This window comes from Cebidichthys violaceus, unplaced genomic scaffold (assembly GCF_023349555.1).
Source record: "Cebidichthys violaceus isolate CVI_PGR_0920_01 unplaced genomic scaffold, fCebVio1.0.p SCAF_495, whole genome shotgun sequence".
Classification (NCBI taxonomy): Eukaryota; Metazoa; Chordata; class Actinopteri; order Perciformes; family Stichaeidae; genus Cebidichthys; species Cebidichthys violaceus.
The window spans coordinates 1-24573 of NW_027176700.1; the positions used below are offsets into that span (position 1 = coordinate 1).

The 24573-nt window shown below is 45.7% G+C and overlaps 1 protein-coding gene across 1 annotated transcript in view; it reads right to left on the reverse strand.

Moving 5' to 3' along the window:
- Positions 1 to 642: 642 nt before the first annotated feature.
- Positions 643 to 24573, reverse strand: part of LOC137887262 (contactin-associated protein-like 5) — a gene marked incomplete at its 5' end in the record, with an annotated part of 29740 nt that continues 5809 nt past the window's right edge. The window contains 9 exon segments of the mRNA XM_068730103.1: positions 643 to 875; positions 4888 to 4966; positions 4968 to 5116; positions 6689 to 6928; positions 9621 to 9839; positions 10804 to 10974; positions 12688 to 12815; positions 14154 to 14310; positions 20326 to 20526. Coding sequence (XP_068586204.1) covers positions 643 to 875; positions 4888 to 4966; positions 4968 to 5116; positions 6689 to 6928; positions 9621 to 9839; positions 10804 to 10974; positions 12688 to 12815; positions 14154 to 14310; positions 20326 to 20526 — 1577 coding nt within the window.

Genomic DNA, 24573 nt, shown 5'->3' on the forward strand with positions numbered 1-24573 from the left:
ATTTTGGCCGTCGCCATCTTGGATTACGGGCGTCGCCATCTTTGCTTTTTTTGCAACCGGTTGCAAAAAAAGCAAAGGCGACATATTTGGAAAGTGGAGGAGTGACGTAGAGACGGCGTATGCGTCTCTGGTAAGAGACCTGTCAATCAGCGTGTAGCCCCACCCCCTAAATCATCCCCTGCTTTATGGTCTGTTTGACTCTAAATGTTCCATAATGTACTAAATGAACATCATGCTGTATTGAAGAAGACTGTAAACTAGAGATTGAGACCATAAACTCATGTTTACAATGTTTACTGAGGGAATAAATCAAGAGAGAAGTAGAGTCATTTTAGACTAGACTTCTATACGACCAGAGGAGTCGCCCCCTGGTGGACACTAGAGAGAATGCAGCTTTAACAACATGAAGCATCGGCTTCACTTGGCAGAACTTGACATCGCCGCCTGGCAAAGTCAAATATGTTGAGAATAACAAAATAATATTTACTCAAGCGCCACTTTCTAGAATTTTAGGGAGCTTTCAACCACATCTAAGGGTCTTCGCAAGCAGATGGCGCTTGCTCACTTGTGGAACGGTCGGTCCTCTATGAGGGGGAGGTTGAAATTCCTGGAAACGCAAATTCCATCTGCTAATGAAGACTGTTAGATGAGGCTAAACGCAGGGCTGTGCTTCTTCTTATGGATCAGAGGGAATGTAATAACGTAGCGCAAGGTAACGTAAAATAATGTCAGGAGGCTCACCTGCACATAGAGGTTCTTTCCCACTCGGTGGATTCTGATCCGATGGAGTCGTCCGTCTGCCAGGTTGGTGAGGACGGGGCTGAACACGTCTGGACTCGTGTCGGTCTGAAGGTGATACCAGATCTGCAGACTCCCTGGAAACAAAGCGCGTAAAGACAACCGTAAGCTTTCCTCTGATCCCCAAAACCCACCGGCGGGATGGAAAAGCACCTTCAACAACCGCCAAGACTACACCGTTCATCCTCGCCTGATATCGTCAGATTTGTATCTTTCCAAACGTCCTTGAACACACCGCGTGCAATGGACGCTTCCAGCAAGAAAAGCCACCGAAACAAAAGCTTAAAAACATTTTATTCCACGCGTCTCAGTTGGAATCTCGCCCCTGAATAAACCGGATCCTGTAAAAAGCATTAAATGATGCGCTCCTCAGTGCGGTGATTGATTCTCCAGAGACCGACAGTCACGGGACAACAAGTCCATGAGACTTGGCTGGAAGTAGAGGTTGTAAAAAGGTGAATAGCTCAATATATATAGTATAGAGCCTCCATTAACAACACTTTTGAGCACTTGGAGAAATGGTTGATATATAGATTCCATTGTTTTCTCATTTTTGTGAGGTAAATAATCGAGGAAATTCAACTTCTCTTTCATGATTCATGGCACTATAACTGTTTTACACGGCACAAAATCCATTTTTGATTTCTCTTTACTTCTAGCCATGATTATTCTATTTCCATAGGGGTGCAGGACTTTCATCCCCATCAGAGCACCTCGTAACGAGAACTCTATAACTGAGCTCAACGCAAACGTAAAAAAAGCCACAGACTCCAGTCCACTGACATGACTTGCAGGCTTCAAGCAAACTTGAAGCCTCACAGCAGAGGAGAATACAGTGATTAACCGAAATGATGGGTCTGCTCACATATATATATATATATATATATATATATATATATATATATATATATATATATATATATATATATATATATATATATATATAAATAGACTGCTATATCTAAACTTCTTCAATTGCCTTTTGAGATATACAAATATTTATCTCTGAGCTCTCGTCTCCCACACAGAAAAAAAAAAAGAAAAGTCAATATGTGCTCAGTGTTCCTCCCACACACACACACACACACACACACACACACACACCACACACACACACACACACACACACACAATCGCTGCCAGATCAAAGAGTCAGATAGCTGTGCATTGTCAAGTGGAGCTGGGTCAATATTACAATTCCCGGTCTGTAGGTGAAGGGCTCTCTGTGTAGTGATTCATTTCAAATCCTCGGAGGTGCTCCTGCAGACGAAGGTCACTGTGGATGAAGTGTCTCCCTCTTGCCCTTCGGTGTTTGCGGAGACCCGAGGAACACACAGGAGTTCTGTTTTACCACAAAAGAGTGACTTACGGGACGCCGACTAACAACCGCGCCCCGTCACTCAACGCCACGCTCCCAAGTTTTGGATGCGGCTTAAAGGCTTGTCAGTTTAAAGCTTTGAGGCCTTTCATGTGTCAGAGGCTGACAACGCTGAGATGCAGCGCTGACAGCGGGGGGAAACACTCGGCAGCGGGCGAAAGTCTGAAATGTTCTCCAGACTTAAAGTGGAACAGTTTAGTCCGATCGCAGTCGGGTCTTTTTCTGTTTGTTCTGTCTTTTTTTTTTTTTTTATCTCTGCTCGGCGTAAGCTAGGGAGATCATGCGTTCAGTCGCGTGAGTGCGTCCGTCCGTCTTTCTGTCCGCAGCTAATCTCACTGAATCAGCCTAGTGCCTTTTATCTACGGTCGTATGCCGTCATTGGCCGCTGACTTCTCGCTCCTCAACCGCTGCATCAGTAGCTAAAGACATTTCCGGCAATGGGCTGAGCTGAAAAAACATGCCTCGCCGGGTCACTTTTTGAATCGGAGCACCTGCAGATTAATTCCATACCAGGATATGTTGTGATCCACTCAATGACTCACGATAAAAGACGAATCAATCCCTGTTTTTTTTTTTTTTGTTATCTTCGCTGCCGTCTTGACTCAAAGGGAGCCGGGGAAGGATGACCGACGGAGATTCAACTCTTCTTTGTCTGGGGGAGACACACCTGGACTGAGTGCGCTTTTCTATTAGATGTCTACACGACAACTTGTTACCGTGCCTCTGGACTGGTGTAACGTATTGGACCGTAAGACCCACCGTGATTAAAGATGCGGCGGCGGAGCGGAACAGCGGAGGCTAAATCTATTCATTAGGCCCGTAATCAGTTTGTGTGGGTCGGCGCCGGGTGTTGTGTTCGACGCTGGCAGCTGCGGCGCCAGTAAGAAGCGCATTCGCTGCCTGTTCGCCGTCGGCCTCGCGCTCCGCTCTGCTCGACACCGAGCGGCTGAGAACTTGAGATTCACCGACGTGTTAATTAAGCAGACCCTCCACAAACACACACACACACACACACACACACACACACACACACACACACACACACACACACACCACCCCTCTTGAGATATCCCAGGTTTCATGACATGTTTTAACAGGCAAACGTGTCCTCGCAATCAGTCCTTGCCAGAGAGGTTGAAGAGGAGAGAGAGAGAGAGAGAGAGAGAGAGAGAGACGAGAGAGAGAGAGAGAGAGTACAATGGTTGCTGCAGTGCAACGAGACGATGATTGATTCATGTAAAGTGGATTCTTCTCCCTAAAGATGACGATCTCCAGGTGAACTCTGGGCGTCTCTCTCTCTCCCCCCCCCCCCCCCCCCCCCCCCCCCCCCCCCCCCCCCCCCCCCCTCTCTCTCTCTCTCTCTCTCTCTCAGCTTGTAGTGCAAATGTAAAGTGGACCAGCCCGCTGTCAAAGGAAGCAATCTCTTGTGTAATTATGCAAGAAAAAAAAAAAAAAAAAAAAAAATGAACCGGTAACCATGGTAACGCAATTGTGTCAGCTTGCGAGAGCCCGGGATTTTCCCTTCATATCAGAAACTGAGCCGGCTCCGTTTTGGTTCTGTTTCTACCTGTTTTTTGTCATTATTTGACATTCCTGTCGAGTCGCAGCCCGACAACACGAAAGCCACTACTTCTTTGGGGAGCTCTTTGTCAGTAGATAAATAAATATTAAATGTTAACTTGTCTACCCGTATCACAACTGTGTTTTTACAGTCAGACAGAGGAGGCCGAAGTAAAACACACAGCTTAAGACCCGACGACCTCCGGCTCTCTGTTCCCTCCGGCGCCGTCAAAACAGTCATCAGCCGTCGGTCCACGACGTTCAATTTGTCAAAAGGCCACCAGAGTTGAAACATCCGCGCTGAGTCCAACGATGAGACAAAGAGAGACGGAACAAGTGGATTGATTTTCTTCAGCCCTGTGATCCACTAATTGCCAAGCGGGTTCTACAAATTCTAAATACTCGAGCGTGTAAGCAAACAGTTCGACAGCCGGTTTAATCGCCGAGCCACTTAGCTGAAAATAAAAAGAAAAAAATGATTCCATGACTGCTCATCCCGAAAAAGAAAAAAAAAAACCTTTCAAAATAAAGCACCAGTGTGTCCTCGCTGTCCTCACTGGTCCTTTCGACTGAGAGCTGCAGATCTGAGGGCTTCACGCGTCAGTAGAGAGCAGATCTCTGGGTCCCGGTGTGTGTCGAGGATTTATTCATCCTGCGTCGTGTCTGGCATTAGCGGATCATAACACACAGGGTATGGACTTCTGCTGGAGACGCTCAGGCTCAAAACGAGACCAAACCTTCCACTGGATGTCCGCGACGAAGGCCAAAACAACCGACGAGGGTAAGGCTTGTTTTTTAGACCGAGCAAATTGCCAGAGATGCCTCCTCGCTACTGGAGGTGTTGTTGATCACCAGCGGACCCCGGAGTCGGCAGTCAACGTCGGAACGAGACAGTCACCGCAACCGCGAGAGGTCCTTGAGCATGCATAAGTCATAAATGAGCGTATAAAATGTCATTCTCATGGGTTTTAGTAATGTGAGAGATTAGCCTTGGACAGACGCACACACACACACACACACACACACAATTGAAGGCATGATCTCCCCACAGGCTGACGCCCGGCGGACATAACTATATATGTCACGGCCATGAGTTATTACCGTGCAGCAGGTCCTTTTCACACTATGAATGCGAGGGCCGGAGTACGTACCGTTCTTGGCCAGGATGACAGCGATGTATTGCTGGCTGAAGGTGCTGACAGTGAGCAGCATGGCGGGCCTCTGGGAGGTGGACGAAACTGAAGGCCGTGTCCTCCCTGGCCCTGCTGCTGCTCTCCGTGGAAACGCTGGAGGCCTGCGAGCGTCTGTTCTGCATCACCGAGAAGGGCTCCTGGAAGGTGTAGGTCACCGAGGACTCCGTGTCAAAGGACACCGACACCTCTGCGCGGAAGAAAGACGGAAATAAAAGGCTCAGCTCACAGCCTCCAGATGCTGCAATGCTCATTACACCTCAGAATATCACAAAAAGTGTGAGCTGGAGAAATCAACACAACTCAATCAAAAGTGGGGCAAAAAGTGTTGTTTGTGCCCAGTGGGTACAGCTAGAGGTAGGGCACTATTATTGTCCAAAATCTGTCCAAAAACAATGTATTTCTTCAGAGATAGGTGTGTGTGTGTGTGTGTGTGTGTGTGAACTCTGGGCATCCACTGTATATGCACTGTGTACCGACGATTCCCTCTTGCAGAGCGATGCTGCAGCACAGCTGGTCTTTTTCCTGTTGCAAGTTAAACTGCGACCCTCGCCGTCTTTTACGCGACACGAACTCGGTAGAGTCGATGAGCTGATCGCGCCTCTCCAAAGAAAAAGACGACGATTCGGTCAACGCTTAATAAGACATGTGACTCTAAATGTTCCATAATGTACTAAATGAACATCATGCTGTATTGAAGAAGACTGTAAACTAGAGATTGAGACCATAAACTCATGTTTACAATGTTTACTGAGGGAATAAATCAAGAGAGAAGTAGAGTCATTTTAGACTAGACTTCTATACAACCAGAGCAGTCGCCCCCTGGTGGACACTAGAGAGAATGCAGCTTGAAGGGCAGCTTCAGCATTAGCTTCCAGGATGCCCGCCTGGTCGTACCACAGCTTTCTGCGAGTTGCACATCCACTGATCTCTAGGCAACTGCTTCGCGTCATTGCTGGGTAACGCACCGATATATTTATACTCTACATAAAGGCCAGAAAATAAACCCGACACTGAAAAAAAACACACCACACTTTAAAAAAAGAAGCAACATTCACTTAATCAAACCGTTGCTTTTAAAGCGGAGCGCTTTCATCGTGTCAGAACTTCAGAGCCTTAAAAAAAAAAAATTCCTGCCATCACACTATCGTACATCTGAAAGCATTTATCTAAGAGCTGCATTTTTTTTTTTTTTTTTTACACCTGAAAGGTTTTAACTCCCAGAGAGACACACTAGATCAAAGGGAGAGTCTATAACCTGCAGGGGACACATCTGATTCGGCGCCACGAAGATCCAAGTCGTAATAAAGCAGAAGAGTCTCCGAAACAGCCAGCGGGATTCACCGTATCCTGGCACGGGCGGCGCTTTCGTAATCGAGCGAGAGGGAAACGAGTGCAAACAGAGCAGTGTGGTCCGACGCATTTGCGGCAAAGACATTTCCATCTCTGCGTCGTCACAACCGTATCTCTGTACACACGCCATCCGTTTGCTCAGCCTGCTGCTCCGGCGGGGGCTCGGCGGCGTCGGCGTCTGTGGCTCGCAGGAGATAATTTGGTTTAATGCATTTTAAATGTTCTCGGGAGTCTGGAGCCAGGACAAGTATTAATTGCCTCTCGCATCGCTTGCATTTTTATCGACGCGCCGTAATGGAATAACCTTGGCAACGATCGATCATTTATTTGTCGTAATCTACATTAACCTGTTTTAATTACATTAAGCGTGAGAGCTTTTTTTTTTTTGCGCTCGTCGATCGGGACTCACCTTGGTTACAGGTGGTGCCTCCGTAGGCCGACTGGGAGCAGTCGCACACGTAGCCGTTGCTCTTCTCGATGCACCGCCCTCTGTTGTGGCAGAGGGAGGTGGAGCCGCTGCAGTAGCCGGGACAGCCGGAGGTCACCCCCGGGGTCATCTTGGCCCTCTCCTCCAGGTCGAAGCTCACGCCGTTGACGGTCAGGGTCCTGATGCAGCCCAGGAAGCCCCTCTGCTGGGACGCCGTTCCTCCTGCGGGGGAGAACGGCGATGTGCTCAGATGTGGCGCTTTTATTCCCTTAATGAAGTGCTGATGAGGATGCGACACAAAACATTTACTGAATTCCAGTCTGGAGCGACTCTGTGGGCACCGGAGCATGTGGAATCCAATCAAGACTAAATATAAACATCACTGTGAGATGCACATTCAAAAAAAAAAACAAATGTCGGTGACAGCTGATAATTAATGCTTCATAGAGGTGGCAGACTGGCGACTTTTTTTTTTTTTTTTTTTTTTTTATGTAAACGTGTCACATTGTTATTACGCCTCTGATTTATCCCAGAAAACCAAACCAAACAGACAAACAGGTGGGAGTGATTTCCTCTCATGATCCCACGAGGCTGATAAATGATACTTCAATCAAGTTTTTGAATTTGTCTGGCATATGTCGAGTGCTATTATGTCGATGGAACGAACAGCAGGGATTCCATATGTTACTAGAAGTAATATCAAGCAGGAGAGGACAGGCTTTCGGATATCATATATACCTATATATGATATATATATATATATATATACATAGATGAACAAGACCTCTCAAAGGGTGTATGTGGTCAGCAGTGGGTCAAATGTTCAATGTATGTTTCCTTGGGTCAGTATGTTGGAATCACCCAGCTACAGTTTAGAGCCCACTGATGTTGAACTGCTAGAAATCTACACCCTCAAATCTGCGGGGAAGACAAGGTTCCTCCACAGTGGCTGAATGTGGATTTGAAATGTTGGTCTTCCTTTGTTCTTTTGCAATTTGAACTGCAAAGATAGCCTTTGCCAACCTCTTAGAATGAGGACCCTGGGGACATATGACCGTGGGAACATAGGATCCTGGAAACATGTGACCTAGGGAACATAGGACCCTGGGCTGTAAGACCCTGGGAATATAGAACCATGGGATACAGGACACTGAGAACATAGAACCCTGAGAACATAGGACCCTCGGAACATAGGTCCCTGGGAAAATAGGAACCTTGAATACAGGAACCTGGGAACATAGGATCCTGGAAACATGTGACCTAGGGAACATAGGACCCTGGGATATAACACCCTGGGAACATAGAACCCTGGGAACACAGGACCCTGAGATACAGGACCCTTGGAACATAGGACTCTGGAATAAAGGACCCTAGGGAACATATAGCCCTGGGAACATAGAACCCTGGGAACACATGACCCTGAGATACAGGACCCTTGGAACATAGGACTCTGGAATAAAGGACCCTAGGGAACATAGAACCCTGGGAACACAGGACCCTGAGAGACAGGACCCTTGGAACATAGGACTCTGGAATAAAGAACCCTAGGGAACATATAGCCCTGGGATACAGGACCCTGAGAACATAGGACCCTGGAAACGTAGAACCCTGGGATGTAAGACCCTCGGAACATAGAACCCTTGGAACATAGAACCTAGGGAACATAGGACCCTGGAAACATATGACCTACGGAACATAGGACCCTGGGAACATAGGACCCTGCAAAATATATAACCCTGGGAATATGCGTCCCTGGGAACATAGGAACGTGGGACCCTGGGAAATTTTTCATAAATCTTTTTTATTTTATTTTTTTATCATCTACTTTTTCAAACTAGTAATCAGTCTAAAAATGTCAGGGAAAGCCTTAACAGCCGGCATAACCACTTTGATCTTCTGAGAGAATGTCGTAAAAACGACACCTTTGCCCCGTCTTATGAAAACAATTAAATCTTCACCTAATGACCAGTCCTTCTGAGATCAACAGAGGAGTATTGCCTCCGTTTGTCATTTCGTTCCTCCGATGAATTATTTCTGAAGGTAAATGACCCATTAAGTGCATGAACTGTAGGCCTCCAGTAAAATGGAGAACACACTTCTTTAAATGGGGTCTGTCCCCTCTAGAGGGCTAGCGTATTATTAAGGAGACACATTAAAATGTCAGAGGGGGGGGGGGGCTGCTGGAGAAATGTGAGCCGGGGAAAGACTCTGTGCTCCTGAACCACAGCAATAATGGAAGAATAATAAAAATACGTCTTCGCAGCAGTTTACAGGGGCGGGTTGCTCTATCGTTAGCCGCAAATTCTGCTCTCCGTTCTCGCTGTGCAGACGACGAGGAACTACAGCATCGACCGGTAACTCACTTTCTTAAAAGCACGAACGGAACGTGAGTGTTATGTTACGGTATCTGAACCTTTGCTTTCGAGCTGCACCGACACACATTCTTGTTTTAACAATGGGTAAAATGTGAAAGCCGATGAACCTCACGGTGAATCATCAATCCACCGTGCGGTTCATCTGGGGTTTTTTTTTTTCTTCTTCTTTTTTGGCTCATTGGTTCGGTTTTAATTGCCCACAAGTTTCCCGTTTCTGCGCTCACGCTGACCCACCCCGAGTATCCGGCAGCAGGCCACCGTTTCCAGTTAAAAGTCTCCGGCGTTACCAGCACAGGCGAAAATTAGCGACTCGCTGCTGAAAGCGGCGGAGCACTTAAAAAGCTTAAGAGCCTGATATTTCCCTCAGGAGTTCGGAGGAGATAAGCAACAGAGCTAAAAAGAAAAAAAAAAAAAAAAGGACAGTGAATATTGGACTTCTGTCTTCTACGAGAAAATATCAAGGTCGCGTTTACGTCTCGCTGCGGTTGATGCGGGTGGAAGTGAACCGGCGGTTGTGTGGAGTCTGACAGCGAGCGTACCCACGAACAGCTGGCTGCTGAGCCGTAAGCGGAGGTGTCCGTCAGCCGGAGCCTCCAGGAAGCGGAGGGGGAGCTGGTCGACCTGCAGGGAGGCCTCCTTCACGTTGCGCTCCGCCCTCACGTAGTGCCACTGCCTGTCATTCAGAGGGAGGTGGGACTTCACGGTCAGGACCGCTGGACCGTTTCCCACATCAAAGGAGAAGGTCACCACCGAGGGAGCTGGACGGCCAGTGAGGGAATCACACAGACACACACACACACACACACACACACACACACACACACAGTCAGGTCAGACTGAATGTGATATTAGGTGCTTTATGTTCCTCTCTCTTCTCCCTTTTCTGATGCAATGCGATACAATGCTGCTGGGAAAACGTGATGACCTGAATAGATTTATGAGGGGGCTGAGCTGACAGCTCGTCAATATTTCACAACGTCTCAGACGCTCCGGCAATACATAACGGCTCCGAATATCCTGAGAACTCCTCCCTCAAGGTTTGTGAGCAAAAAACACGCGCGCACGCACACACACACACACACACACACACACACACACACACACACACACACACACACACACACACACACACACCCGCAATCAACAATTTCAAAAATCCCCAACACCTACAATAAATATGCCGAAGGACGACGCCACAAGATCACGTCCCCAGATTGTTTAATGCAATCGTAAAAACCTTACAGCTACGGCGTATTTCTTTATTGGCACTGGTGTAAACAAGTCAATCTTTTGCATAAATATATCTGATTTCATCTCCTTTTTTTTCCCCCAGTAAATCTACAAGGAAATCTCCCCCCACCTCCTCCCCATCTGGTGTGTTCATTAAGGATTTCAGCTCCACTACATGGGTAGTAAGTACATGCTCTTAAAGTCTCCCGTGACAGCCTGACGTAGCTGTTGACTGTGTCATTAGGACTACATCACACGGTGCAGACCTGACAGCCTGCTTCTCGGGGAAATTGAACTGTCAAGTACAGTACGGCCAACATTTCCCTCTGAGAAAAGGCAGAATAAATATCGCTGACAGCTTCTGTGGGTGTTCTTATGTACGGCGGACCCTTTCTTTTCTTTTCTTTTTTTTTGTGTGTGTGCATGTCCTTGCCGTGTGCCACGTCTCTTTCTCTACTTTCTCTAGTTTCCGGTGTCTAACCGTCGACTCACAGCTGAGCTCCACTCTGATGAAGTCCTTGAGGCCCTGGTTCTCCAGGAACACTCCCGAAGGAGCGCTCGTCTTGAAGTAGAAGGAGATGTCGGAGGCGAGCTCGGCCTGCAGGGTGGGGAAGTAGAGGTAGGAGGACTCCTGGTAAAAAGACGCGGCGTTCCACAGAGACTCTGAAAGCAAAAAGGCAAGATGAGAGTAAAGTGGAGGTAGGAAGACTCTCGACCAAAGGGGGGAGGGCTGCACACCAAACAAGGACGCTCATTCGTGTCCTTGTTTCCCTCACTTGCATTGTTTGCAAAATACAAGTTAATGAAACATGACACCGGATCTGTCGCCGGTGTTTTCCGGCGTCGACTCCCGTCGTGAACCAGAAAGCAAAACGGTGATCTGTGGAGTTTAAATCCACACAACCAGCAGAGAGCCTCAACCTCCCAAAGAGGTTCTGCAGATGTTCTAACGCCGCCGCTCCGTTTTGTCTTTTAACGAGCACATCCGTTATTCACAGAACAGCGAGGAGAAGACGTGGAAACAGTTTTAATTATCTTTAACCAACAACTAAACGCCGTCGTGTCTGCGGTGAGACAGTCTTTGTGTCTCAGGTTGTACAAAGATGTCATGTTTTTTAACGAGCTGCTTTATTTAAGAGCACAGAACTTTCCGTTGGCAGAGTACAATGCTGCGTGAGGCTGTGGTACCAGAACAAAATGGAAAGTATCTTCATTAAAGGTTCTCTATTAGATATTCAGAGCATTCATACAGCATCAACTGATGTAACGGTATAGAGGAGTGATGTCTACCTGAGCAGAGAATGAAGTCTTTCTCTCTCTCTCTCTGCTTTTAGTGCATCAGGTTAAACACCGTTAGCACTGTTAGCTCTGTTAGCTCTGTTAGCACTGTTAGCTCTGTTAGCTGCTAGCCGCCGACACGTTGAGAGCCGCGTGGAAGCGACGCATACGCTCTGAATATCAAACGTAGCGCCTTTAAAGCATGAAAGGACAATTTCAAGGTAGTAACGTAACATTGTCTAGAATCTAAACGCTTCTGTTAGCAGAGTTGCTAGCTAGGGCTGCACAATTATGGCCAAAATGACAATCCTGATTATGTTAATTAGCTATCACTAGTATTAATTGATTTTAGGGATAAACATATGTTCATTGCTTCCTTCACATTTAAATAAAGAGCGCTGCCCGTTTGCTCTCACGACGTAATATACGGTACGAAACTCTTACACTCTTGGAAAGATCCAAAATCGGGATTGCGGCTAACATCGGAATACTTGTGCAGCCCTAGTTTGCCATACAACTATTTGCATATTAAAACAGTTTATGTTCATACATTCCTCACATAAAAGTCCAGCTCACGACCAGAACGACTCATAATGTGCGGCGGACCCGTGGAGGAGGTATTCTAGAGCTCTCGTGGCAGAATTGAAGACATATTTGATTCCTTTTCGTGGACATAAAAAGACACCATGGGAGGCCTGGACTTCATTTGACTGCAGATGAGCTTCTAAAAATTCCCTGCCCTTTGTCCACAGCTCACTGTGGGACATGAAGCAATAACCGTCTACAACCTCTTTCGTGTTCCAGTGCTGCTGTCCAGCTGCACTGCCCCCCCCCTGCCGTGTTGCCCCACATTTTGGCACCCCCCCCTGCCTGGCTCCAAAACAGGAGTTTGAGAATCCGATTTTACAGTCGACACAGCCAGTTGTCCGACTTGCAGCAGATTAACTTGAACTGTCAACCCGTGGATAAACACGTGAGGCATAAGGACATCGTCTTTAGCTCGGTTTGCCGCCGATCGGCCCTAAAGCCTGGGAATCGAGGCCTCCATCTGCAGCCAAATCTTGGCACGGCGGCTCCACCACCGAGGTGATCACCTACTGTCTCCATAACAACGCAGAGGGCCGACGTGGTAGACGGCCTGAGAGCCCGTCCTGTTGGTGTCTCCGATCACTATCTGGCTCACTGGCAGGTGGTCTTTGTAGGAGAGGATTCCCGTGTCATTAGCCCTGTGGCGCGCGCACACACACACACACACACACACACACACACACACACACACACACACAAAAAAAAAGAGAAATGAATGGATGGCAACACAGCGGCCTCGGGGTAGATGCCTTTCTGGGAGGTCCAGATAAAGGCCTCCATTCTTCTGCATTAGCGCAGAACGCAGAGTAAACACATTAAAAAAAAGGGGAGCAATCTATCACAATGCAGACAACTGCCTCTGGAAATATGCAAACTGAGCTGAATCGAGAGAGGCTTTGCAGTGGATTAACGCACGGCAAACAAAGACGTTCAGAGCATCGAACGCAACAAAACACATAATGCAGCCCTTTTTTTTAGGGGGGGGGGGGTTTGTTGTTTTTCTTTCCTTCAGCGCTTAAAAAGTCTTATTAGATTGTGATTGTGAGCACGAGCGGCAATCAATCATTCCGGAGGTTGAAGAAGTTGTGAGTGAATCACTGCAGATAGATGAGCAGAAAAACACTCTTTCACTTCGATTTGGAAATATTCTCTCTGAATTGATTCTTTTTTTTTTTTAATGCTTAATAGATGAATCGATTAATTAATCACACGCAGCTTTTCTACGGAGGGATGTACAGTAGTTCATGAATGAACCACAGATTGATTAATATCACGGATATGAATTAGTTCTTCTTACTCACTTAGTCGCCAGTTTATTTAGGAACAGCTTAGCTAATGTGGTCTAATGAAACAGCTGATCCATCAATGACGGATGTGATTGTCGGTTTTAGTGGGATCACTGCGGAGGATGCAGTGTGTGGCAGTGGTGGAGTGTAACTAAGTAGGTCTACTTAAGTCGAGGTACTTTAATTAAGTATATCCATATCCTGCTACTTTCTTCTTCTAGACAACTACAAATATTGTACTCTGTTTTTTACTCATCACAGGTACATATTGTACTTTGTCTGACAGCTTTAGCTACTTCTCAGATGACTCGTCCTTGAATATGATGATCTCACGGACCAACGATTTTTGATTGTGTGCTGAACAATAGTAAATAGTGAATCTTTATACTGCAAGAAAATCAGTGTTCTATACCCCCCCAAAAAAACCTCCCATGTGCCCACTTATACGATTGATTCATTAATAAATACTGCAGCTATGAAATGCAATATACAACGTTGCTGCAGCAATATGGATCCAAAAGCATCATAAAATAAATTGGGTTGAAAAAAATAATACAAAACACCTCTTTAAATTAAATATATTTTGCAAAAAGAAAACACTCCTCCTGGACTAGAAATGCCACACGTGTGTGTGTGTGTGTGTGTGTGTGTGTGTGTGTGTGTGTGTGTGTGTGTGTGTGCTTTGCATACCATGCGTCGGTGTCAGCGTCACAGTTGCAGAAGTAGTTCATGTCCACGCAGTTCTCCTCCAGGCTGCAGGAGCACTGCTGAACTCCGGGCAGGAAGCCCCCCCAGTAGCTCCGCTTCTCTCCCTCCCGGTCCAGCCACCAGGTCAGCGGACTGCCGTCTGGAACGAAACACCGGACAGTCAAGTGACCGCGGCGGCAGCAGAGGAGGCGGCCTGCTGCTGCTGCTGCTGCTGCTGCTGCTGCTGCTGCTGCTGCTGGAGGTCCAGCTAGGTCACGGTCACGGGTTATATTTGGAGGTTTGCATTGTTTCGCTTCCCTGGCTTTATCTCAAAATGTAAAAAAAACAACAAATGGAAGGGCACTGGAATAAAAAAAAAGATTAAAAAAAATGACATCAAACACAAATAAAAAAAAGTAGAGATAAGCATGCGACAGAAATTAAGAGGCAGCCGTGCAGAGAGGCTTCCATAATATGAGATTATTATTATTGTCACACTTTATCCCTCTTCTTCAGCCACGTCCTAATCTCTAGTGTCCACCAGGGGGCGACTCCTCTGGTTGTATAGAAGTCTAGTCTAAAATGACTCTACTTCTCTCTTGATTTATTCCCTCAGTAAACATTGTAAACATGAGTTTATGGTCTCAATCTCTAGTTTCCAGTCTTCTTCAATACAGCATGATGTTCATTTAGTACATTATGCTCCATGTAGAGTCAAACAGAACCATAAAGCAGGGGATGATTTAGGGGGCGGGGCTACACTACATTTAAGTTGATTGGGCGTTGTTTTGGTCACCTAAAAATGTTTCAGATGACTCAGCGTTCGGTTGTGCTTAGCTCCACCCTCTCGTGTCACTTCTGCTTCCAAAAAAACCCCCAAGATGTTGAAGACCGAAACGCCGAAATCAAGACTTCAAAGCGGCCACAAAGAAATGGGTGATGTCGCAGTTATGATGTCCTAGGGCGATATTATCTTCAATCCCTTTATAGGTGATTTCATATCTTGATTACGATATATATATCACAATATTTCGTGTTTTCTGGTAATTTGACTTCATGATGGAACCACATGGTTTTGTATATTCTTGTCTGAATCAAACACAAAAAAAAAAAAAACAGTTTTTCTGAGAAATCTTAGTTCAGACGACTTAATTGTGTCTCACGATGTCTGATTTCATCGCGACGTCGTTGCATCAAAAAGAGGATAAATGCTCACGTTGAACGGTCCACGTCTCACACGCAGCAGTAACTCCCCCTCAGTCACCCGACCTGCTGCTCATTCACCTGCTTCTCACGCCCCTCATCAGTCACTCGCTACTTAAACCGGTCTCGCGCTTCCCTCTTGTCGGTTCATCATCGCTGCCGTGTGGAGTTTTTGTTGCCTTGTCACCTGTAAGCTATTCACACTAAATCATTGGACTGTCCCCCCCCCCCCCCCCGTCTGCCTCGACCTTCATGCAGTTCAGTCCTCCTTTCCTCTGCTGCACACATACTCCAGCCGTTACACGTTATAGTAGGAATGAAACACAGCAAACGAAAGTGGGAATGAAGGGAATTAAGAAACAAAAAAAAAAAGACTTCGGCCTTTCGTCAACAGATCGAGTTTTTTTAGGCACACTTAGTTTCCTCTATGTGCTTGCTTTGGAGCAATATAAAATATAGAAGCATGTGCATATATGCATTGTTTCATCAAGTTGGTGGGACATGACGCCTGAATGTATTTCGTTTTGATTCTCTGCTGGCGTTTTTTTTTTTTTTTTTTTACGACACGCCGTCTGCGCGTCAGTGAGGCGTCGCCATACATTAAAAGGCATAACTCATCTCCTCCGCTAAGAGGTTAAGTGGTCCGGCCTCAATCATCCGTCACACGTCGACGGGCATTGGAGATGAGGCGGGCCCGACGAGGGAAAAAAAGCCCATTAAGCTACAATGTCACAATACATAATCAAGTGTCACATGCTACGACGCTTTCGTCCTATCATTACTACGCATTACAGCGGGCATGAGTTTATACGTATGGATACACAAGTCATATCCGCCCCGTGTCCATTAACTCACCCTCCTCGTGGAGATGGCGCTCCGAACGGGATCTGATGGGCTAATGATGCGACATGCAACGGTGAAACGGATAAAGACGGGGAGGCAATGGGGGCTAGGACAACGTTTGGCCAGCGAGCCAACACATGCATTACAAAAGGTTGAAAATAATAAATCAAAATCTTTATTGTCTTTAAGTAAAGAGTCACTGCGTCGTTTCCCCTCCTGTTCTGCTGCTTGTTTTAAAACGCTACTCAGACACCGAACCCACGAAGAAGAACATCCAGGTCTTCCTGAAGGGGGGAAGCGCAGCGTCACTCTCTCCCTCACATTGGACGGAGATTGTCAGGACTCGTTCACGGCGAGCAAAAGCAAAAATGACATCTCGCTCCCTTCCTTTTCCTGAGAACGATGGAAAAACTGAATTTCGACAACCGCTGCACGGAGCAGGTATGAACCGATACCGAGTACCGATCCGACGCCGGCGTTTCATTAACAAGCTGCCTGCCTCACAGTGTGGAACAAATACATAGATATAAATTCAGTGACTAATAATCCTGCACCAGCAGCTTTTTAATGCGGCAACAAACCGGAACAGGAATAAAATGTCCAGTATATAACGCACATAAGCATAGAATTAGATCGAATAGATCGGCCCCGTTGTCCCCCGATACCCGGTCCAGCCGTTTGAGTCAGCGTCGGCCTGATATCGGATATTAGGTATCGGTGCATCCACGAGCAGCCACTAGCGTCCGCAGTGACCCACAATACGAACAGAGCGGCGAACTGAAGAGCAAACGCGGCGCTCGAGGAATACCCAGACGAGCCACGGTGGAAATGGCAAATTGAGACTCTGGTGGTGGCATTTAAACACAGAACAAGAGCTAGTTATAAATAGGAATGTGAAGCAAGAGTTACCTCTGAGTAAACTTTAAGGGAACATATCATTAAAAAAAGCTAAATGTGTCAGTGCTTGCGCACATACATGTTGGTGTCTCGAGTTCCTGCTAACCCACAAACCGTGAAAGAAGACAACCGTCTGCAGGAAACCATGTGATTCAACGAGCCATTATATATTCCTATATGTCACATGCAGGCTCATTAGACCACCATATTTTTTCCTCGGAAAGGCAATCAGAGCAGACTGGGCTTATTCAGGGGGAGGGGCTCTTAAAGAGACAGGCGCTAAAACGGAGCGTTTCAGAGCACAGGCGTAATCAGACTGACATTGGGAGAGAAAATAACGTGTTTTTGAAACATAAAAGCATGTCAACATGTTCAAGTAGACGCTCCAAAATTCAAGCATTAACCTTAAAATTGAGCATGACATGTCCCCTTTAATTCACGGGTATGGAATGAGGAAAAACAGTGGAAATCAGACCACAGATGAACATCACTACGAGGATGTTGAACGGCTTTTAAGTTAACAATAAAGACCGACAGGAAAGACATTGTACAGCTTAACTCCCGGCAAATAAAAGCGTCTATAAATCCGGTTGACAGCTCGGAACATCTGCTGCTGTTTGTTGTTTTCCCTGTAAGTTTGCGTGATAAGTGTATTTTTGTCCGATAATTAATTTGAATGTGATGTTATTAAAGTGCGTGTGATATCAAAAGTGATATTGTTTGTGTCTAACTGCAAAAGTGAAGAGCTGAAAAGAGACATTTGACCTTCTGTGGTCTTAAAAACAACAAAGGCAACCGTCACAGAATTCAGACTCACTTCTGGAAGTGTTGTGGCAGCTATAAAATAGACCGCGTCCCGTCTCTCTTTGATGTCTGGTGTGATAATGGACTTGTTTGTTTGCGCACACGCATCGGGCACCCAGGGAAACGGGGGGGAATCTGGGACTTCATGAATGTTTCATGATTTAAGAGCAAATGTTTGGATGTATGGGGGCGGCGGGGGGGGCATCGTAGGCGCCAGAGCAGTTCAACATGAATGCACACACACAAAAAAAAAGAGAGATTGGAGACCACCTCTGTGGTTATTGCAAAGAAAAAAAAATGTTACGAGGAGAGTGAAGCGGAAGGCGCAGCGGCTCCCGATGTGACAACGCACAGGCGGCCTGACTTACAATTCAAGCACAGAACAACTCGTCTCGCTGAGGTCGTGTTCAGATCAACTCGAGTCCCCCTGAAAAGCTCATTCATTCAAAAGGGGGCGACGCAGTAAGGGTGCCAATGCAGAAGCCTCTGGCATCAAAACGTAAGGGATGCGACAATATCTGGCTGCAGTGGCCAATCCAAAAATTTGCAAATTTGGCCAAAATTTTTTTTATTCCTTTGAAAAAATTGCGTATGTCTCGGTCCCGAGAGAGCGCGTGATTGTGAGTGTGAGTGTGAAGTCATCGGTAACGTTAAAGCTCAGCAGTGCAGTGTGTGTGTGTGTGTGTGTGTGTGTGTGTGCGCACAGTTTATTTACTCCTCAAGACCAAATGCAGAGTTCCCGTGTCTCGCTTGCCACCCGCTGACTAAAGTGAAGGGTGTTAGCCCCCCCGAATGCAGCGACAGCTCCGGCCCCCGGGCTCACTGACAGGGAGACACTTCAGGCAAGAACATTGCTTTCATGCACTGGTCAACATGTCTTCTTTCAGTCTAGTGGAAAGACAACATCCAAAATACACATTTAGGTGTTTTTTACTACTTTGTCTATTTGCGTCTGTAGATTTCTCCAAAAAGTTACCATCAGATAATGCTTAATTTGCATATTTAAACATACATTTTCAGAAAACTTGTAATACAACAAATACTCGTCTTAATGTGAGTGATGAAGTGGTGAAGTTTCATGGTGATATCTACGAGTTAATTTTTTGACCCTATTCACCTGTAGAGTCTTCTAAACGTCTCTTTTAAAGGACGTTTTCTCTAAATGGAGATTTTCTCACTCTGATCCAGAAATCTCCACTTCAGCAGCTCATCCACAGAGGTTTATAATACTACGAGGCAGTACTTTTTCAGTAGAAATAATTGTTTTTATTGGATCGTGTACTTGTTCGGGCTGTCAACGATATACATCTGAATATATGAGTTGTTAGAAACTTGTATTTTATTGTTGTTTATTGGTTCATTCCTCTCCATATTCTGAAGGTTTTTACAGAGGGGTTTGTTCATATATCATTCAGAGTCTGACTTATACAACGTTGTATTCAGAAAAACATGGCAAATTGAATTTGGTTTAAATTGTTGACAGTGTTTTCTGATTTATGGAGCGATAACGAGACATATCCCCAAATTCCCTCTGTAAAAACCCTCGACTCTAATACGACAATAAAATTAAACAATAACGTTAACCCTGGCTGTATCCAATGTTTATGTTTCTGTTCTGGAAATATGTGCAAATGATCACATATTTAATGAGAGAATGCCTCATTTGCATATTCAAAACATGGATTTTCAGAAAACTTGCAAGACTTGGCGCATGCAAGAACCCAACAAGGCAAGCAGCATGAGAGTGCTGCTTATTTTCACAATAAAATATAACTTTTCAACAACTCAAATACATCTATGTTGTATTGTACAAGTACACAATCCACTAAAAACAATCATTTCTACTGAAATCCTCACAGTGTTGTAAACCGCTGTGGAGTGGTCTGGCGTCTGATAAGCCTTCCAGCGCATTGATCTGTTACTCAAACTACAAGTAGACTTCCTGGATCGCATTTCATGTCTCACCAGACGCTTCCACCAACGCAGGCCTTTGCATTTTTTATGTTTCTTTTTTTATATATATAAATACAGGGCTGTTTTCAGTCTGAACACCCACGAAGCCGGCTGCATCTGCAGATTCAAATCTGTCTCCGAAAAGCAAAGGACAACAGTAAAAAATCCCTTCTTCTTCTTCTTCTGCGATTTGATGAACACAAACGTGTGCATCACAGCCAACATGCGGTCGAGGTTTGGACCAACAACCTGGTTTCTTTGCTCGGTCAGATCTAATCCTGTGTCCATACGTTGTCCATATGTTAGCCGTTACATTATCGCTCGGTACCAAATACAATATATGTAAAAAAAAAAGAGCAGGTAACCCGGCCTATCATATAAGACCAGACAGGATTTAATGCAGCCACACACAAGTCAATGGTTTATTGGCATAAAACCACTGATTCGGTCCGAGCTCAAGCTGAACGCCACTGACCTTTCGTGTTGAAGAGGCGGGACTTCTTGCAGTTGTAAACCACTTCCTGTTGGCACTGCTCCGACCCCGTCACGACGGCGCGGAGCTGCTCGGCCGAGGCGCTGTAGTCGAACCTCACGACGTGGGGTCTGTGAAGAGAGGAGCCCTGCACCGTGACTGGGGCCGTGCTGTTGTGCTCCAACACCGTCCACACCTTCTCCTCTGGAAGTGTTAACAAAATAAGATAAAAATAAATCTGTTAGAACCCGAGACGACAAGTTTTGCTCTAAAAAATTCGAGGCGTTAGCATGAACCTAAAACCTTCATCCTGAATATAAAGCCCAGAAGAAATCATTGCTAGTAATCTGCTGCTTCTACAGTATGTATATATATATATATATATATATATATATATATATATATATACATATACACAGACAGTTGGAGAAGGAGTCAAGAGTTTGTACAATAAAATCAGACGAGGAATCCATCCTATTACCATCGCCGCTCGCTTTTCATTATCTGGATTCCATGTTTACTCGGAGAAAATCCCTCTCCACTTCGTGATTATTCACATCAGGTTGTTCGGTTTAAAGCTATTTACATTTCTTATGGATTCCTTAATTGAGGTCAAGTAGAGGCATATCTGCCGCTGAACGATTCAGCTTTGTGAAGGGGAAGACTGAACACACCAAATGCCAGAAACCAGACAGCGGGGGATGCGGCTCTCTCCCCCCCTCTGTAACGTCACCGGTACATTAACCTTGCAGGAAAAAAAAGGACAAAAGTGTAGCCGAGGAAGCTGTGACAGCCCCGTGATGAACGCCGTCTCCGCGGTGTCAAAACTTATCTCGATGTGTTTTTGTCCTGCATGTCACAATAGCCTCGCATCGGGACGCGTCCGGCTCCCTGTCCGTCAAAATGTCACGTCTCCCGGCGATCGTTCAGGTGAAGCGGAGCACACGTCGTGTCCTCGCCGTCGTAAAGATCACGCCGAGCGGCTCTGATGTGGGGCGATACAATGGAAGGTCCGGGTTTCCAAATTCAGACCGGAGATAAATCCGACAGGGCCTGCCAAATTACACTACAGTAATTACATACTGGAAATAATTAAAGGTCAAACGGGACTGTAAACTGATTACCGTGACATTTAGTGTGGGTATTTCTGCGTGTTTTGTAACGATTTTATTGACTTAAAGTCTCCCTCTAGGCAAATTTTTTTTTGCTGAACATGTCCCCCCCCCCCTCCCCCCAACATAAAAAGTAGAACTTCTGGATCTAGCCTCGAGCTGCACCACCACCGGCTCGCCTGGTCTGAGGAAACATTGGAGAGCTTCAAACCCCGCGTGTTTCAGACGAGGAGTCCTTTGCGTACCCAAATCAGCGACTAGCAGACGTGCTAGCATATTTGAATTGTTCGTTAGCTTGTTACCGGCAGTGACAACCATTGTACACAGTAATATCAAGGCCTGTACTGTGGTATTTTTTTTTTTTTTTTTGGTCGACAGTGAAAGGAAGCTACAGGTTCTGGGTTTACGTCTCAAAACTGCTACCGCGTTCACCGTTAGCATTAGCATCTTTCACGATGCTAATGCTATCTTCAGTGTTCTGTAATGACAGGTCCGCTCTGCGCTGGACGCTTCGGGTTTCTTTGATCGCGTTGACCGTGTGTGAACGTGCGTCTGCATTGGCGTACTAGACGCCACTACAATTTACAACTTCTCAAATGTATTTAATGAAAAGATGGTGCAAATCCATCTCTCATGTAGTCGGAGTCGTATTTGCGTTTCGCTCAATTAGCATGAAAACAAACCGTGCGGGTGTTCTTCTATACTGTGAAATGGGCGTCTATTAGCATTACAAGGCATTAACGGCAAATACTGTTAAGGAGTGTGAATAACTCCGCTGCATAAAAAAAATCCCCTTCAAAATAAAAGCACAGGATTTTTTGGGTCGCGGCCCACCAGTTGAGAATCACTGGTCTAAGGGACATAAAGAGCTCAACTCCTTGAGAGACACGTAAACACCAGGACATATCCACATGCACCAATAAAGAAATGGTGCATGTGGACATTCATGGTCCCCAGATGAAGCCAACAAAACAACAAGTCATTAAGCTTAAAACACTAAAAGATAACCCCCCCCCCCCACCCAAAAAAAATAAACAATAACAAAAAGAAAATCTTCAATCTTTTGCATGCTTTTGCATCTTAATCAGGTCAAAAATCCAAACCTAATGGGCAGATTGCAGTGGAATTTATTGGGAAATATATTTCCATGTTGGACACCTTCTACAGCCCCGCCCCCCCCTCCTTATTAAAAAATGTCAGTCTTACACAAAAATCACATAATTTAACGGCAGACCGCCGTGAAATTTACTGAGCAGATTAGCGCTCCCACAGGGAATAACCCTTTTGACTTTAATGACCCGGCGCTCTAATGAGGATTGCAGTCCTCTAGAGAGCCACTAGTTTAGACTGGCTTGTTAAACGGTCACGCTCGGATGACTTCAGTGGAACCTGAAAAGCACGAGTCATCATCGCACTATGACTCCTCGTCTCTTTTGAGCTAAAGACGGGATGAACTCCGAAGACTGACGGCAGCACTTTAAAGGCCTCTGGCGTGTATATTTACCGTACGTTCTCCGGTGTCTCAGGGAGCTCACGCAGAAATATATAATAAATATATACACGCGATGTTAGTATTATTAGACGGCAAAGTGGACCGCACGCTATGAATAATGACAGGGACGGGGTGAAAAAGAGGCGTCTTGTGCAGATTTCCTCACTTACAATTTAATGGACCTAATGGAAATCCCCCATCAACCCCCCCCCACACACACTCACAAGCTGAAGAGCATACGCGTTACCATGATTATCAAAAGATTTACATAAATATATATGTGGCCTGATTATAGGCTCGCTTCCAGAACAGTTCACAATCAGCAGATGGATTTAATAGTTGAGCGTTCTCTTAGAACATGGAAAAGAACATTGTAGTTGTAGTCAGGGATGCACAACAAGATGCAGTTGAGCATTAAAAACAAAACAAAAAACAGAAACAGTGGTGCATTCCTGTCGTGCATTTTTATTTTTTTTGTGTGTGAATTTGCCTCAGGAGGACTGTAAACAACGGCAGCGAACAAACCGCATCAGAGTTCACTTGGAAGCCGATCCAGACCCTTCGGTTGTTTGGTCCAAACACGAGCAGATTATGAGACGGTGGGCTGCTGGGCGCAGCCCCCCCCCCCCCCCACAGGAGCAACACACTCTTTTTGTTGTTTTTAGTCTTTCTTTGGGGTTGTTTTTGCCACTTTTCTAAGTAGTTGTGTGTCTCTTCGCAGCTGTTTTGCATCTCTTTGTAGTTGCTTTGGTCTGTTTGTTGTTATTTTGTGGCTCTTTGTGGTTGTTTTGCCCCTTCTTGTAGATGTTGTGAGTGGTTTTTTGTCTCTTTGCAGCTGTTTCGCATCTCTTTGAAGTCATTCGTGTCTCTGGTTGTTTTGCCCCTTCTTGTCGACGCCAACGTCATTTTGCCGCTTTTTTTTGTCTCTTTGCAGCTGTTTTGCATCTCTTTGAAGTCATATGTGTCTCTGTGGTTGCTTTGCTCTTTTTTTTATAGTCATTGTGAGTTTCTTTGTGGTCTCTTTGTGTCTCTTTGTAGCTGTTTTGCGTCTCTTTGTAGTTGTTTTGCCCCTTCTTGTAGATGTTGTGAGTGGGTTTTTGTCTCTTTGCAGCTGTTTTGCATCTCTTTGAAGTCATCTGTGTCTCTGTGGTTGCTTTGCTCTTTTTTTTAATAGTCATTGTGAGTTTTTTTGTGGTCTCTTTGTGTCTCTTTGCAGCTGTATTGCGTCTCTTTGTAGTTGTTTTGGCCTCTTTGTCGTCATTTGTTTTTCTTTTGCCCCCTCTTCATCATCATCGTGTGTCTCTTTGTGTCTCTTTGGAGTCATTTTATGTCTCTTTGTGGTCATTTTTGAATCTCTTTGAGAGACCCTGACACTTTGGGTCCCAGGCCTTAAACCCAGTAGTCCTGTTCAGTAACCCATCCGTGGATCTGCACCAGGGTTCGGTTGACACACCTTTTACAGAACACCAGCCCAAACGGGACCAAAGAAAGGTTGCAGTGTGACCACATGGACATTTACAGAAGAAATGCCCTCCCCCCCACACAGATGTGTTCAGGGACCAGCATGAGTGGCCGTAATGATTTCTTACCGGATCGTAAACTGTCAGATTGCCATGGCGGCGTGGATCGATCGCAGTGCAATCTCTA